We start from the raw sequence: 18,855 nt of genomic DNA on the forward strand, positions 1-18,855 counted from the left end.
AGCCTTTGTGGACCACTCCCACACCTGCCCGGCCATGAGGGATGCAGGGTAAAGGGACGCTATCTGCTATCAGGGAGGCTGACTAGGAGGCATAGGACACCTTCCTTGGGGGCATCCAGGGGGAGCAAGGAAGATTCTGTTGGTTGTAGATGCCAAAGTCTATCCCTGGATTTCGTCATATTGAAAGCGGAGGTGAAGCAAATGCCTAGGCCTCTGTTGCCCACGAGGCTGATGCTCTGCACTCCGAAAGAAGTGGTCTGCTATTACTGTAGCCATGAAGGCAATTTTTAACAGGAGAGCAAGGAGTAAGGTCACTAAAGCTACCATTACAGTGACACCAGCTACCTTGTCAGGGACTGGGGAGAAGAGTTAGTTTAAAATAAAGAAAATAGGGAGGGTCCAACAGTGTCATCCCATGTAATGTAGGTCCATGTAACTATGCTCCTACCATCCATTGAGTCAGCAACATGAGCATATGACTTCGAAATAAAAGTGACAAAGGAGGGGGCTACCTGCACGAGGTTATTTGATGTGAGGGCTCACGTTTGCCTTACTTCGAGGAACTTGAGTGGCACCAGGGAGATTAGGAGGCTTGTATATTAAATCAAGATTTAACCGGGCACCTTCCATGGAATTTTCGAGAGAGAGAAGTCATTCTTGGAATATATAGCTGTAGCTATATGAGCCAAATGCAAGAGGTTGATGATGTAGAGGACTATGGTGGTATTCTAGTTTTACATTTCTCAGTTTACGTTTCAGAGAGTCATTGATGTGGGGAAGAGAACCTTGATGTTTGGGGTAAATCCAACTGAGGAAATGGAATTAGGGAGGGTGATGGCAAATAAAACTCTATGCAAGTAAGGGTGGTCCAGGTTCCCAATACGTTGGTGAAGGCTGAAGTCATGGGAATGAGCACAGTATCACCAAGATTAATAAGGCTTTTTTCAGCAGAGGGAGACTTGTTTATAGTGGATGGAATGGCAGAATGAAAGGCATCACTGTCGAACATTTCATCTGGCAGCTTGCTCTGCAACCATGCCTATAAATGACATCACCAAGATATGGGAGTAGACACTAGAACCCCTCACCCATCTGCTACCGAAGAAAGTTCACTTCAAATGAAACATTACCTATCCGGATTAAAAATAATGGCAGATAACCACACCACACACATTTAAGTTTAACAACACACCTGAGAATTTTCGTTCAGGATCGATTGGAGCTCGTGAGGCAATAACCAACTTCCTATTGAGAGGGCTGTGCTCAACAAGATTTATGAGGAGAGCCAGTGCCTGAAATACAGAAACCACAAATTAAACACTTGAAAACATAAGGAAATTCATCACACCACCAACACCAAAATAACTTCACACACATCTCCTTTGAGCATGTAAAATACAAAAAACTTTCAGAGTAGTAGTAGTAGTAGTAGTATTTAGGGGAGGCGACCGACAGCGGAGGTCATTTGCGCCATTAGGGATGGACAGGAAAGTATGAAGGGTGGAGAGAAACCCGGCGTCGGCATTAGCCTACTCTTTACGAAAGGCACCAAGGGGTCCGCAGTTTAACGTCCCATCCGACGGACGGCGTACTCACCCAAAGTGCCCTCCACAAAGCACCTCAAGTACTACCTTGATCAAAAATTTTCCGGAATTTATTCAGAAAATTAAAAATACAAGTTTATTCATCTAAATCTATATTGTCCCCTTCAAAGTAATCCCCATCGACTGCAACACACTTATGCCAGCGCTTGATCCAATCCTCGAAACATTTTTTATATTCGGTTTTCGGTATGTCCATCAGTGCTTCCTGCGATTTTTCCATTACTTCCTCTCGGCTGCTAAAACGCGTTCCCCGTAATGGTTTTTTAACTCGATTGAACAGAAAGAAGTCACAGGGAGCCAAATCAGGTGAATTCGGTGGCTGTTGGATGGTATTTGTTGCATTTTTCGTCAAAAAATTACGAATAATGATAGCACTGTGCGACGGTGCGTTATCATGGTGCAAAATCCCTGAGTTTTCTGCCCACATTTCTGGTCTCTTTCGGCGAATTGCTTCACGCAAACGTCTCATAACGCCCAAATAATACTCTTTGTTTACTGTCTGGCCTTCTGGCAAAAATTCATGATGCACTACACCGTTGTAATCCATGAAAACCGTCAGCATTGCCTTCTTTTTTGACTGAAAACGACGTGGTTTTTTTGGTCTCGGCTCATTTGGTGAACGCCATTCACTTGCCTGATGTCTGGATTGCGTGTCGTACTCATAAACCCACGTCTCGTCTCCAGTAATGATCCTTTTGATGAATGTGGGATCGGATTCAGCCTCGCAAATCATGTCTTTTGCGACGTCAACACGGTCTCTTTTTTGCATGAAATTGAGGTACTTTGCTGCTACACGACGGAAACCCAAATCATTAACCACAATGTCTTGGGCGGATCCATAGGCAATGTTCAAGTCCTCCGCTATTTCTCTGATGGTTAATTTGCGGTTATTGACCAACATTTCTTTTACTTTATCAATTTTTTCACCGACTTTCGATGTCGATGGTCTGCCACTGCGTTCATCATCTTCGATTGACTCACGACCACTTCTGAACCGCTCGTGCCACTGGTAAACGACCGTTTTTTTTAGAGAATCGTTGCCGAAACACTTTTCCAACATTTCCAACGTCCGTGCGCCACTAAATCCGTTTTTTACGCAAAATTTAATACAAGTTCGTTGTTGCAAATTTAAATCCATTTCTGAAATTGTAAAAAATCGCCAACACACACAGAGATAGATGTACTCTTGGCTACGTAACTTTTGCAAATGTCAAGTTATGACACTAAGATTTAAAGGGAATATCAACAACAGATGTACCAATTTAACAAAAAAAACAGAACTCAAATCGGAACGATGGGAGCGCCACACGGTGGTTATTCCGGGAACTTTTTGATCAAGGTAGTATATCAAGGATTGAGATACCTCTGAAAAATATTCAACACCACCGGGATTTGAACCCGGGCCCTCAGGGTGGGAAGCCAGTATGATAGCCACTGCACCATCTCGATCCCCTACTATCAGAGTTTTATAAACAGACTAATATGGCAGTAATTATGCAATTAAGTCTTCAAAATTCCAATCACCTCTCTCATATGCTGATATTTACTCAAATAAAATTCCTTAGAATTCAACTCTCATTTACTCACAGCATATGTTAACATCAGGTATGAAGATACATTTATCAACAGCTGATTTAAATTTTGTAAACAGATTTTAGGATTTTATCCGAGCATGATTATCGTAAAATTTACTTCCTATATTCAATAGTCTAAGCAAAATTCTTTGCTCTTGCCCTCAAATGAAATGAATTGATAACAGCAACATGGAAAATATTTCATCACAATGAGTCCATAAACTGTTTGCTGGCACATGCATGACATTAAAACATAATGCCACATAAACAAAGAAACAAGGGTATTGCAATGTTCAGTGTCATGGCAACCTTCTTCAGTGGAAAGAAGGGGTGCTTATCCCTGCATCCACTCCCTGAGTTTCCTTTCTTTGTGTGCTTTATGTTTTCGACTGTTTTCTGTACTCTTGTCTCAAACAAAAAGGTTTCCTTGATCGGTACTCAAAACCACCACAGGCCTTTGACTTGCCTAGTGGATGCTCTAGCCATTCAGCTATCAAGGAAGACAGAATTGCCAGTGATACCTGTATGGTTTTATCCAACCAAGTGCCCCAAGATTCTTAGGCCAACAGGGACTTAAAGTAACAGGGACAGCAGACATACATAATCATAAGGAGTATGCACCGTGCATTTAATGGCATGCATAGCCAGAAGAAGGGAATGAGCCATACTGGTCTCGTACATTAAAACATAAAAACCCACCAAATGGAGAACATATATTCATATGGACGTGGATTTGGGGAAAAGGAATAAAAATAAATATCAAGGGCAAACCAAAAAGGAGCAGTATCATGTGTACATCATCAAATGTTGCTGGCAAAAGAATCTTGCACTCAATTTTGAGAACAATACCACATTGGTGTGAAGTATCTGTAACAGCATTTAGCATAGGGCCCCAGTTACATTCTATAATTCATATACATATCAATCCAAAGAGCCCAGGATTCTTCAACAAGAGGAATAAAGCTCTCACTGACAGAAAGACACAATTAATGCCAAAGACACTCAGAAATTCCCACTCACTCCGAGCATAAACAACAGAGTAGCTTGTCCAGCCCAATATTATGCCTGAGTGATGTCATCACTGAAGAAGGAAACCACAACTATAAAATGAGGCATGAATTTATCATGTCATTAAGGCTCACTGAATTACAGGGAGAGAACAATCCACTAGAGAGCAGTGCAAATGTCAAATGTGGATGTCACAAAGACTGGTGAGACTCATTATTTCTACTTTTGTACAGATGATTAAATAACATAGCAAAACCCCCATGAGAAAACTGTACTAAGTTTGCTTTAGTCCATGTCAAGGAAGTACCGTGACCAAATAGAGAGAGGCAAGCAAACTGGTAGCAATTCCTCATTACAAAACAAAGATTGGCAACAATGTTTCACCAGAGAGGCTTTTTGTGGTTAAAACTTCCTTTCCTTGCAGACATGCCAGAGAGAGTATTTGCATTTGGAAAGGTGGTAATCGTAGTAAAACGCTTTTTTACATGCAGAAATATACTGCCAAAAGAGGCAATATAAAAGAAAATATTCAAATAATCTGAAATAGAATAAGGAACACTTACCTCATAAGTCAAGAGCAATGTCATTTAGTCGAGGAGAACAGAGGTTCCCATAAAGGTCAACTTATTACAGTAACCACTGAACACCACTAATGTTTATGGCATTTCTAAAATGCTTAAGGGAAAAAAGTTATCTCACATGAACTCATTTAACTGGATCATTCTTTCTCCTTTTATAAAGGAAGTTGAGAAACATATTGACTGAAATATTCGTAATCGCACCATTTATTTACACTTAATTTATTGTACTCTGAAGGCCAATAATACTTGAAAAGGGGCTTCCCTGAAATGGAAGATGATGTTCAACCATTGTCACAAAAAGACTCCATAGATATAATGAATTGGTGGCATTCCATTTGATTAAATAAATATATGAATTGAAAGAATTATTTTCCATACACACCCACATAATAGCATATTGCAACGAATATAAGGTTTAGCCCTGGGCCCTCACTGCTCATGCAATACCATTGCGCTATGCTGAATCAAATTTGATGGGAACCATGTAATGCGTTAGCACTCTTTCCACCATGCCCCTCCTCTTACTTTCCCCCCTACGGCATATTTCAAGTCACGATAGGCAACATGCAATGCACCAAGTGATAGTATTCACAATATATTGCATATATACATACAATTGAAACATTGTGCATGAGTGCATTCATGTGTTATATAATATATATGTAATGATCTATTAATGATACAGTATAGAAGGATTTGGAAGGCTTATAAAAACTCCCATTTTTTTTAATTTGAGAGCTTCAGAAATCAGCTAATTGTTCAGTTCTAGGGATTCAATTACAAGGCTATCAGAAAACAGTAGCTGTGACCATTATTATGCAGGCTCTTGAATAGCTCTTCCCAGCTATTTTTAAAACACATGGGGTAGTGACACCTTATTGTGAAAAAGTTAAAATAATACCAGGCCCATTTACATTTGGAAGAGTTCAAAGCTAGGGCATCAGCTAAAGTAAGTGCTGTGTCAATGTCAAACCTTGAAACAATCAAAATTTACATATGGCAATAATTAATGAAAAGGACGTAAAAAGGGCAAAGAATTGAACCCCCAAGTAGAGAAATCAAATGTAAGAAGGCTTCATGCTTTTCAAATGGTTAAGGAACAATTATTTAAGGACATACTCAATACAGCTTTGTACAACATTCCATTAAGGCACCAGTTTAACTGTAGTAATTCCTAGCAATTACCTTTCCACAAGATCCCAATGCAAGTTCTAAGGTATTGCATATACTAAGACTTCCTCAATTGACTTCCGTTGCATTTAACTCAGACCAGAGGACTTTCAGAAATAATATCAAATTAAATCCATCACTATCCTATACTTTGATTAACTATTTGAATTGCAGTAATTTTTTAGGCACTAGTAACATAGCAGAGAGTTGCACTGCCCTTGAAATTTCTTATAATCCTAAAGAAAATTTGGAGATCGCAGACTGACCATCTTGCATTGCCCTCTTCATCTAATCATGGGACTGAATTTGATAAGCTTTCTAAGTGTTCCAATCAGTTGAAATAATTAATAATTTGGGAAGAACCGTGAAGACAAGATTACAATACATAAGGTGAGAATGGCTAGGTTGGGTGGGAGGACAACACACACACTATTTCCTGAAATGGAATCTGAAGTATGCAAGCACCAGGGCAAAGTTGCCAGGGAAGCATCTAGTGAGAGTGTTTCTCATTTGCTGCTAAAACCGTCACCAACTTACAGTAGACCCTAGCTTCTAAACATGTAGGCAAACTTTTTTTTTTCCAGAATTGAAAAATTATATAAAATCAGAAGCTTATGCTCAACGAAGGAAAAATTGTGGGCCGGTTAATGCCACATGATTTTGTATTCAATATCACAATTTCAATTATTTTATTTGGTTAAGTATTTTAATACGATAAATTTCCTAACTGAGTCACTGAATACCATATACTTGGACATCTTTCAAATTAACATTTTCTACTCCATTCACTTTTTTTTAACAGTATTAATGCAAAATACCCTTCAGTTAATATTTGAGTTATTATTCATTATTTTATGAAACTTCCTTGCCTATAAAAACTATTTACTTGCCAAATATATCCCATGAAAAAGTGATAAAAAAGTTTTTTATTTCTCAAATCCTGTCTGTAAAATGTCAAAAAATATTTTCTCATCTGGTCCTGACCCTCAAATGCCTTTCCCACTCATTTATAGTTTTCAGCATAATCTCCACATTCACCATCACCAGTCAAGAGGTTAAATAATTAACGTGAAATTACTCACTTTATGAAATAATTTTAAAAAAATTATAAAGAATTAATTTTGCCAACCAATTTTATCAATTCATGAATGTCATCTATTTTTATGGCAAAAGAGAAAAAATTGAATTACAAATTAACTTACCAAAACCAGGATTTCAAATTTCCTATCTTCGGGCACAAAGTTGGGAACTTGAAGTAGACAATGTAAACTGGCCTCCATGATTCCCTCTCTTTCTCCAGCAAGAGTACTTCCATATGCTGCAAGATTCAAAAATGACTACTTAATACTTGAACTAGATAAGATACAACTTAATAGTTATGAACTTCAATACCATTCATTGCACTGAGAAAAAAACAGAGTTGTTTCTCATGTAATGGCACATTAATATGCAGCATGATGTATTATGACTAATGTCTCAACAGAAACGAAATTGGCGTCTAGAATGCAAAACCCCGGAGCAAATGCAAAAATATATTAAAATCACAACAAGACACTGTGCAATTAGTAAAAGAGGTAAAATGAGCCAAGAACTTCAGAATGTTTTCATAAAAAGGATGTAAAGAGATCTCTATGGAATTCAAAGGCAGGGTATGATGAACACAATTAAAATCAAAGAACGGAAATATAAGAATACGTAGAAAATAAAGAAGAATTTTAAAAACTGAAAAACAGACATTCACTTGGAAAATATAAAAACATGAATAAACTCATCGTATTTGGAAGAGAGAAGCTAATAGAGAAACTAAAAAATTTGCTCCAAAGAAATATGGGTATAAAATCAGTACCATTAGAATGAGAAGGAAGTGCCTTGGTGCCCATCTTTAAAAAGTAATAGGAAACCTCCAGAAAACTAGAGGAATTATTCTAAAGAGTACATTGCTTAAGCTGACCACAAGAATAATAATAGAAAAATTCAAATAATGTTAGATGATAAACTTAAACGAATCAGAAGTAGTAGGCTATGTAATGACTACGTCCGCAATCAGCCGAAATAGCAAAGAATATTTGAAAAATCATATAGCAAACCTGTTTTCATGTGTATCAAGGATTGGGTATTTGTAAGTTTTTCAAAAAGATAATCTAAGATTTCAAAGAGAGTTTCTCGACCATTCGAGGGACTCTTTAATGTTCTCTCATTTAATACTCTCCTTGTAGTTCCAAAGAGACCACTGCCAGAGAAAATGTAGAAAAGGAGCTCCTGTGAGTGTGTGAGAGCAAATGGTTGAGTGAGTGCCTGGAGTTATAGTTTTGTTTCATCACTGAAAATTGATACAGAACTGTGGTCAACAAAACATATTTTATGTTAACAGCTCCCTCAGCTAAGCTGTTTGACGGATTGTGAGAGAAAAGATGTAGTCCAGGGCACAAAATAAGGAATAAGGTAAGGAAATTAAAAAAAGGCCCCCATTTGATGTGTAACTGATATGAGGACTTCATCAGTCCCACACTATCACCATACGAGTATGTCTAGAAATGATTATAGAGAAAGCAGAAAATTAAATAAGGCACTTATAAAGCTGAAGGAAGATGTTTTGTGCAATTTTGTTTTTAAACTCATTTTTGTACCCAACTGAGATTATACTCCCAAATAATTTAAAAAATGTAGCAACACATGGAAATAATTTAGAAATGTTTGGAAAGTTAAGGAATTTTATGAATTTGCTTACAAAGTGGCATGAGATAATCTCAAAATGGACACAGATTCAGATTCAAAGTACATTCAACATATCAGAGAACAAATTGTACATAGAGATATTTCAACATATGTGCATTACATAAAATAAAAATATTTGACTATTAGAAACACAACTATGCAATTGTATACGGCTAGGAGGATCTGGAAGCATTACAATAAAGATAGAAAGGTTTGCAATCTAGATAAGTACCAAGTTCATTCCCAATGCTCTGTGCCTCATGATTAATCTTCAAACAAGGGTTTAGAAAACTTCATAAACATAGTTTTTCAATAAAAATAGAATTAGATAATCTTTAACTTCTAGGTTTTACAAGTAATTAGTAGGACAGATGCAAATGACCTCAGCGGTTAGTAACTGCCCTCATAATTATAAAAAATGAACCATATAAAAATATGAGAAATAGTTACACAATTTTAACTATTTCGAAATACTTTAAAGGTCAGTATATTAGTTTTCTAAGCTGCTCCTATTTTATGGGTTCACTTTACGAGTCATTTGTCACTCCATGTGAATATCTTTTCAGACCTTTAAATAAATTCCTCAAAGAATGAAGATGCAACGCTCACAAGGACGTAACAGATGCAATGAAGGATGGGTTTTAGCAGCTGCCAATATCTCTCTTCATAGATAAAATGCACTCAAACCCAGAAACCCAAAAATACTCTATCCAAAAAATGGGATGCCTGCCTAAACACCAAAGGTGACTTTTCCTGAGAAAAGCTGCTTCCACAACACTTCATTAAATACTAATATTTATACCTATTTAGTTGTGTTCCATCCGTCCTTTCTCCTTCAATCAATGGCTACACATCTCAAAGAGGTTTCATAAGAACATGTCTTGTTTAACTGCTCTTATGAAGATTTCAAAAAGAATCTAATATGAAGGGCATTAAGATGGATGCCATGCGGCTAAAGCTAGTGCAATTCAGCATTTCACTTCATTAAATAAGTGACATCGTATATTAAATTTTCCACCAATTTAGGTTTTTGTTGGCATCTTCTTCACTTCATTTTTAGTAGGCAACTTTTATAAAAAAATGAGAAATGAATAAATGCTTTAGAAGCTGTCTAATTTATGTTTAAAAATGAATTGTAGCACAAAAATCTTAAGATGGCTCATTAAATATGCAACACTCACATTACTGGACCTGTTTAGAAAATTGAATAATGAAAAGTATTTTTACAATGCTTCAAAAATTGCACCATTATACAAAATAAATGCGACAATATAGTAATAATAAAGCATTCCGTTTCCATGCTTATGGAAAAAATATCCCTAAAACTGAAATGTATGCCTAACAGCTGGTATGAAGTAATATTCTGGATACTCTGTAATCTTACTCAGCATAGAATATTGAGAAAAATTAATACATAACAGCAAAAACCAAAAACAAAAAAAAACAAAATAACAGCAAAAACCAATTGGCCCTGAACGATGTGAGGGGCGAACAAGAGAGAGGTAGGTAATATCATGAAGACTCGAATGTTAGACAAACCTTCAGCAATATTGTGTAACTATATTGACCGATGACACTAATGATGTCCTAGATTGAAATACATAACCTATAACAAGGAAATTGCGATGAAACCTTCAAATGAATACAATCAATGACTTTGGAACAGCACACACTATGGGTGCTTGGCAATATGTCTGCAGAATGATATGAAATCATTTGCGCCAGCTCAAATTTAGTAAAATGATCAATTGTACGGAGAATGCCGTAATTACAGTTTTAAAACTAACATGATTTTTAGATACGCATAAAAATTCATTAGGATTGAGATGGTGCAGTGGCTAACGTCCTGGCTTTCCACCCAGAAGGCCCGGGTTAAAATCCCGGCAGTGGCAGATATTTTTCAGAGGTATCCCAAACCCTACTTAAGATACTTAATGGAGGGAACTTTGAGCGAGTATGCTGCCTGTTGGAAGGGGCATTCAGCTGCTGATCCCTTGGTGCCTTTCGTTAGGAGTAGCCTAATGCCAATGCTGAGTTTCCCTCCACCCTTCATCCATCATCCTTTCCTGTCCATCCCTAATGGCGCAAATGACCTTAGCTGCCAGTCGCCTCCCCTTAATACCACTACTATAAAAATTCACAGTGAACTCATAATTGCCAAGGTTTCATGGACAATTGACAATCCTAGCAAAATACAAATATTTCAAAAGAGCCACCATTATTCATACATCAACCATTTTGAAATTTCACTGACATTATTATTTATTACTTAATAAGTTCACTCCAAAATATAATAGCTTTTTATCAGTTTCTAAGAAACCAAATCAATCCCATCAGCACATTTGACCAATGCATAAATGGTCACATAAATGTTCCAATTTTGAAAAAGCAACCCCCTCAATCATGAAATTTGCACTTTTAATGGAAATACCAGAACCACAGAGTAGACTAGAATATAAAGTAATACAATCATGAGAATCTAAAGTATTACAGCTTCAAATGAATACTTGAGGGTTACAAATGCAAATTAATACACAATTCGTACGACCTGATTTTAACTTGCCGCATGCCCCAACACTAAATAGAAATATAATTTTTGAAACTGTTTTAGAGTATGAGTTGGAGAGAGCTAGGTCCAATGTAATATTCAGCAATCCTTGCCTCCCAACCAGGCTGACAGTTAACTCCTAGACATGGTGAGGCATGGTTTATGGAAAAACCACACCTCCAATACAAATATTTGACAAGAAGTTATCGCATAATCCCTGAAAACACCTCCCGGCTACAACTTATTCTCATCGGGAGTTGTACAATCCCCATAGCTCCTCAGCAATTGTTCGCAATAGACAACATTCTCATGGACATATGTGACATTCAAATTCAACAAATTGATCTTTTGAACTTTGAATCAAATCATTCTACCACTTTGCAAACCTAATTGAATCGGGATGCTTCAAATGCCCCAGGCCTCATATACCCATATTTTCAAAACAAAATTTCGTGGAACCCATCACAACTTCAATTTGAGTAGGGAGCCCGGTAAAATTAGGGCACATTGGCCAATTTATGAGCTAACTCCAGGCTAAATTTATATTCTTCTACAGTTAATCAAAAAGATTAATTCTAATAACTTTGAACTTTGGAAAATTCTCCTCTCACTTAATTTAGAATACGAAATTCTAGCACTCCTACCAGTGTGCAATTATTGCTTTCAATATTCAAAAAAGAGCTGTTGGCATTATAGTCCATAAATCACATTATGCTCCCAGCTACCCAATTTTCAGAAAACATATCTACTTCTATTATGCTGTATTTATATATTAACAGTGTTGATATGCATACATAGTAATAAAAATTGTTTCAAAACACTCTGATGGACATAATCAGACTAGAAGTCACAATGCCTGGAAAACTACTTGTATTAGGACCAAGAGAAATCACCTTGTTCCCAGGAGAATAGGATTTTGACTGTATAATCATCTTCGGAATCACTACAAATCTTTACAAGATGCCTCTTTCAAGAGACAACGTAAAAGCTTTCTTGTTGGTTAAAATTTGCTCCAGTAAGTATTAATGAATATCTTAGATGCCTTATAACTTCTTTTCCCAAACATCACACAATGGGGTTGTTTTGGAGACGGAATGGAGAGTGGACCATCATTTGAAAACTCAGCTGGAATGAATGGATCAGAACTTTTTACAAACAAAACAAGGAAAGTAAAGAAAGTATTTTCAAAGTTTTAGCAGTGGTATGGGCATTGTAATGAACTTTGTTGTCATATGAAGCCTACATTTCCAGCCATTTAAATGTTATTTTGTAAACTCTTGGACCACATAACCTTGGAAAGTCAGAGATAAATGATTTGTTTGATTAATGGTCTATACAATTTGGTTCCAAAAAACTTAACTCACCGTACTTCTTCATGCATATTTATCTACAACCTACCAAAAGAGTACTAACTTCTATGCTTCATGAATTTAGTTTTAAACTGCAAGTGGTTGCATCATTTGCATGTATACTCTGTTGACACCATGAAATAATGATGTGATAGTGTCAACAGAAGCTTGACTGATTCTCAATAACTGGCGACTTAAGATTCTACAGCAATAATAATGCCTATAGGTGTTGTAATCCCTCAGCCTCATCCCTTCCTATTCTGCCCAGGACGTTGAGTAGTACAGACAATTATTCCCTCCTCCCACACTTGGTGCCACAGTAAAGAAGTCCACCAAGGGTTAGGAATCCAATGCAGCAGTTTCTTTTCAAAGTGGGGCACACCTTTGTAACTTGGAGAAGCAGCCAATAAGCGAGCATCTAGGGAATCGCAGCAGAGGGATGCTAAGAGACTGAAGAATTTGGAATGATAGTGCATGCAGGTGAATGTATTTTTAGTCACTATAAGCCACGAATAGCTCTATTAGTCTTTTTCCATATTACTCCAATCGCAATCACTTTTACCCTTCTAATATAAAAAATTGGCATTAGAAGTAGCAGAAATTACCTCTAGGTGTGACTTTCCAGCAGAGTAGCATATTTGAGGCATCTAGTATAGACAGGAAACAATGCATTCAGGGGGAGTTTTGTAGAAATATGGATTTACAAGATGCCACAGATGACCTCACAGAGTTCCTTGACCGCAATGAAAAAAATGTGCAAAGCCATGAGACTGAGCTCAAAAGAATGGACCACTTTCTTGCCTCGGATGGGCGAATTTTTGGAGGTCAACGAGCACAACGTGGATGCATTTTTCAAAAAACTGCAGAGAGTTGCCAAACTCGGGGCTCAGACAGAAGTTGAATAGCTACAACTAACACGTCTGTGACTGATGGGTAACACTGCTGATTAAGAGTGGGGTTGAGAGGAATACCAGACTATGAAGAGATGCAAGCAATTCAAAGTAATGCTCTGAGACTGTTACCTGTCAAAAAGAAGGATATGCTTCCACAGTGAACTGATGTCCACCCTCAAGATAGAGTCAGAAAGGGAGAAAGAAGCATTTTCAGACCGACTAAGGAGAGTCAAGGCCTGCATACAAAGCCAAAAAGGCACACCATATTCCATAGAGTCGGCTCGCTTTGAGGCTGACCAGTGCACCCTTGACACCTTCCTTGGCAGGCTTCCAGGGGATGGGATGACATGGCCCACTCATCTTCCTGCACACTATCACGGAGGCTATTGAATTGGCCAAGCAACTCAGGAAAATAGGGAGATAACCTCCAGAGGAGCTGTTATTAAGATGCTTCCAGACACCCACCAAACAGTTCCTCTTCACCAATGGAAAACCTGGCCATTTGCCAAGACAGTCAGTGCAAACAATGTTGTTAAGGCTGTGACGGAGAATGCCAATTCACCAGGCAGAATGCTAACAGAAAGGAATTACAATGATGATGGGTTTGGATAGGCCAGTGCATACAAGCTATCGTAGGTGCGCTTGCTACTACCCAAAGTGAAGGGGGTGGACGTTGAGCATGACCCAGTGGCAGAGGTGAGTGTCAAGGGAAGATGTCACGCCCAATGCTGATCAACACAGAGGCACAGATGTCAATGGTTACAACAAGCATGGCTGATTGAGTAAAAAGACCTCCTTTCTGATTAAGAGGCATTACAAGGAGTGTGCTAAGCAATGTAGGAGGAAAATTCATGGTTCAGAGGATCAATGGGAAGAAATATGAGACCCCTATGCAGGTGGTACATAATCTCGAGGAACCAGACAGTACCATATGCTTGGATATTTTGGCAAAACACATATGGGACTGATCAGCATAATAGACAGTAACTTGGTGCTAGGGTCATATGTGTGTTTGCTGCATTAGTACTGCTAAGTAGGGATTAGTACTGCTAAGTAGGGATGTGATTCAGGAGAAGGGGGAGAGTGGGACTGTTCAAAGCTATAAAATTATGAAAGTGGTCACATGATTAGCAAAAAGGTGAGGTTGTTCCCCTACCCTTTGAGAGATTGATCCAAGTATTGCTTCTACGTGAAACCGTAGTGGGGCACGAAGGGATCACAGGACCGCAACTCAGGGACATGAAGGGGGGCTGGATTGCAAGAGCAGTTGCCCAAATTAGCAAAGATAATGGCATTGTGGTACAGGTAGTCCATGCATTCAAGGAGGAACTTTTACTAAATAAGAGGTCCAAACATAGCTCCATGAGTGAAATGGATCATGATGAAGGAAAGGAAGCAGAAAAGTAAGAGAGATCGAGCTGGATGATCACCATAAGGAGGCCCCTAATTAAGTAGAATTTAGAAAGAAGTTGAAACATTTATATAAACAGGGGATGAAGGTTCAACTACCAGCATTAGAGGAATACAAGGAACTATTTTTCAAAATTGGTCTCCTCTCACAATTACCGCCTAAAACAGGTTTTATTGTAGAGAGCAGTCATTATGAGTATCAGGCCTACGCCTTATAACCTTTCAAATGTTCCAGTGCATGATGGACGGTACTCAAGGCTTAAAACATATACAACACCTTGTCAATCTACACAATATTATAACTTCCAGTGGACAGGTTAGGTTGAGTACTTCAAAAGTTCAAGGAGGCAAAACTATATTTCATATTAGAGAAGACTCACTTCGGAGGGGGCAAAGCAAAATGCTTTGATCCTATCTTGTCTTGAAAGGGCTTCCACCCTGATCCATATGACTCAATTTTAATACAATAGCTTAATAGAAATATAATAAAATAAAGGTTTGCATGTTACCATCAATTGTTTTGTGTTGCAATCATTTGCTTTGACTGGGATTCAATCTGGGATCCCTCAATGTCTGACTGAGTGATTTAGTCAGTCGAGTTACCAAAGCATCATCTTACACCCTGAAATTTTAGCTCCTATAACTATTTAAAGCCCCTAAAAATTCAGAGTGAAACAGGATACCTCAGTATCTCAGTACTTGAATGGACACAGGTGCCTTGACAGGGATCCCAGTCCAAATCCCAAACAAGGCAAATGATTTTTACCCTTTCAAAATTGTTGCATTGTAAGCAGATGCCTTGGTATCATAATTGGCTAAAACACTAGGCCAGACATTCATGGATCAGGGTTTTCACAAGGTGATTGTTATTTAAATTATAGATCCAGTCTCAAGATCTGGTGGATCAAGGAAACTAAGAACCAAACCAACCCATCACTCATGAAAACCAATCCACGTCATAAGAAAATTATGTACTTTTTTGCATGAAATAAATTTGGAGCATGGCAAATTCCAGAGTTTGCAGTAGTAAAGAATTAATAAAATAATGTCATACTTACACTGGCTGTTATAATCATGAGTTAGATTGATAAGAACTTTCATCGTAGATATTAATGTCTCCAGAAGGACCATTTCAGTCGATTCCTTGGCTGTATTAGCATGCACAGGATAAAGTGGAATTTCTGCATCACAAAGTCTGTACAGTTTTATGAGGGTATCCACAAGACTTCCATTACAAAGCTTCAATAAATATGTTTGGTTCTCCTCATTTTGATGAGTAACCTAAAAAACAAGAATATGAACAATGCCTTTCATAAATTATACAAATATTAATAGATAACAACAACAACATATAATCAAGATATCCACACAAAAATAAGGCATATATAACAAAGAAAGGCAGACAGTTTTCTAGGAAGTGACTAGTATTAATAAGGAGCAGGTAACAATTTGTGAAGTTTCCCAAAAAAGCAAGTAGCTGAGGGTTTTTAAAACAGCACAAGCTGACCCTTAAAACACTCTTTTCTATATCAATAATTGCTTTCCTAAGAAGCAAAAGATGAGGTCCTAATTAAAGGTTCATTCAAATAAATCAGGAATGATAACACCTAAGTCAAAAAATAAGTCAATTTTTTATTAATATTTGATAATCTAATAGGTTATGGATGGACACAGGCTACACAATGATAGAATGATACATTCCCTCGCCACTTCTAACAAAACACAACACAACATCCAACACTACAACAAGCCTCTCTTCATCTCTGTATACTTCATTCCTCCATCCATTCATTACCTCCATCATCCCTATCCTATTTCTAACCCTTCATTGTTTGCCTGACATTCTTCTCTCTATGTATCACAGTCTTCAACATCCCATTGCAAATCAAAACGCTCCGCATCCATATTTCCTGCCTTTGGATTTCTCCCAACAACCCCCCCTGCCTAGAATACTGAAAATTTAAAATGTTTTTAATGAAAAAATATTTTTTCCCTATCCTTCTGGACCTATACACTTTCACACAAGGACAGTCAGGCAAAGGGCAATAAAAGACACATTTTTGTAGCATGGTATGATAAGCTTCAAAATTGCAGCATTGCTATTTCTACCCAAAAATAAGTTTTCAACTGAAATAATGCATGAATTACATCCTCAGAGAAATAAATGTATTGATTACCAAGTTTATAAGAGGCTTCTAAACATATAAAAAATTATCCCCATCACATCCTCCAGTTTTAAGTTCCAGATTGTAGGTCTCATGCCTCTTTGGAGCTGTGCACCTGGAGGTAGACTAGTCAACCTGAGGTACTGGATGCCTCAGTCAAAGAACCATTTGAGGGCAGATTAAAGGCAGCATATGCCAATTCTATGGTCAAGGGGGGAGTAGAATGTAACTGGAAGGGTTGAGCAGCCATCTCCTGCAGTTGTAGCCAGATGGGTGCCGGGCACTTGGTATACCATTCCGGCTTATTTTATTTTCAAGAGTTTTGAAAAGTGCCAAGTGTATAAACTTATTATTAAAACTTCCTCTCCTTCCATCTTATTTCATCCACTCTTTACCACAGCTAAATCTTAATAGCCTCCAATATATACATATCCACTTAAGCTATAATACTAGCTTTGGTCTTTGTTTCGATGAGTTAAAAAAATTAATTTAAGAAATTTATTATAAGATTAATCTACTATAGCTTAGCATTTTGTTTATTGTTTAAAATAGAACATCAACAGCTGTGCTTAATGTGTTATGCTTAACAGTCCGCACCAATTAAAATAACGCAAATACTTCCAAAAATCTCTTTACAGTATGCATATAATGACTGTCAATCTCTGAACTGATAAAAGCAACATTCATGATGAATACAATTACTTTTCATAACATTTTGAAGACTGTGATACTTACATTCTCCAAAATTCTTAAACACCTGATGACTTTTCTAAGTTTATCAAGCACTGGATCACTCCATTTGCAGAACATGCCATCATTTCCTTGTCCTTGATTGTCTATATGACAGCAGCATTCAGTTACAGTCTTAACAATATGTTCCAAGCCTCCAAGTTCACGCAATTCTTCCTTGAACCACTCTCCTGCTCGGCGAGAAGTCAGACTTAACAATGTTTCCATTGCCAAATGCCCCACCTGTAATTTCAACGATCAAAACAAGCATGTAACACAGAGCAATGTAAAATAACCGCCAAATAATTTTAGGCTCATTTAACTATAGCAATACAGGCAATTTGGGTGGCATAATACCTGGCAAGAGACTATGGTCTGCAAAAGCAGAGCATTTAATCCTGGAAATTTGAACATTACAGAGAGAGCCATTATTTAATTATTATCTGATGAACTTCATGCAACTACCACTCATAGATTTGCAATTTATCAATTTCCCCTAGTTTTTATGTAGTTTTAATTTTGTCTCATTAATCAATAATTATTACTCTTTTAAGTTCACATAGAAAAGAAACTTTGAATGCAAATTGGTAAAGCTAAGAGTTTGAGCAAACCCATCTCCTCCAAGTGAGCATCATACTGCATTACCAAACTCCACGCCAAGCACAAAGCAATATCAGACTTAATTACCAAAGGCTAAAAGGGATGCTAACATTCTATGGATTTAAGCATCATAAAAACTTTACCTTCACATCACAAAGTATATCTATACATTACTCAGAAGAGAAATCACATTTTTTTGGAATTGTACAATTTAAAATAAAATTGTGGAAACCAAGTTTCCTTGAACCCTGAAATTCCAGATCTAAATCCTGATATTTAATTAATGTTCAAGTACATAAATCGAATCATCCATTGGGTTGGTTATATACATTTTGAGTTAACTGTGCCTGATTTTATTCTCTATAAATTTTTCACATGATTATGGGGCTGCCATTATTATACTTTTCCATCAATTATTGTGTCTATAAGAATATTTAAATGAATATGCGCTTAAATTGTGAAATTTCATTGGAAAGCACAAATTATCATGCAGTTGACATTTACTTTAA

The 18,855-nt window shown here is 37.3% G+C and overlaps 1 protein-coding gene across 4 annotated transcripts in view; it reads right to left on the bottom strand.

Moving 5' to 3' along the window:
* Nucleotides 1-18,855, bottom strand: part of LOC139686046 (protein wings apart-like) — a 55,806-nt gene that overhangs the window by 9,945 nt on the left and 27,006 nt on the right. For all 4 annotated transcript variants that reach the window (XM_071583143.1, XM_071583144.1, XM_071583142.1 and 1 more), the window contains exons 7-10: nt 17,753-17,989; nt 15,911-16,133; nt 7,140-7,255; nt 1,193-1,292 (exon numbers count right to left, since the gene is read on the bottom strand). In XM_071583143.1, coding sequence (XP_071439244.1) covers nt 1,193-1,292; nt 7,140-7,255; nt 15,911-16,133; nt 17,753-17,989 — 676 coding nt within the window. The remainder of the gene's footprint in view (nt 1-1,192; nt 1,293-7,139; nt 7,256-15,910; nt 16,134-17,752; nt 17,990-18,855) is intronic.

The sequence above is a fragment of the Hetaerina americana genome, unplaced genomic scaffold (genome assembly GCF_022747635.1).
Source record: "Hetaerina americana unplaced genomic scaffold, ioHetAmer1.1.p SCAF_13, whole genome shotgun sequence".
Classification (NCBI taxonomy): Eukaryota; Metazoa; Arthropoda; class Insecta; order Odonata; family Calopterygidae; genus Hetaerina; species Hetaerina americana.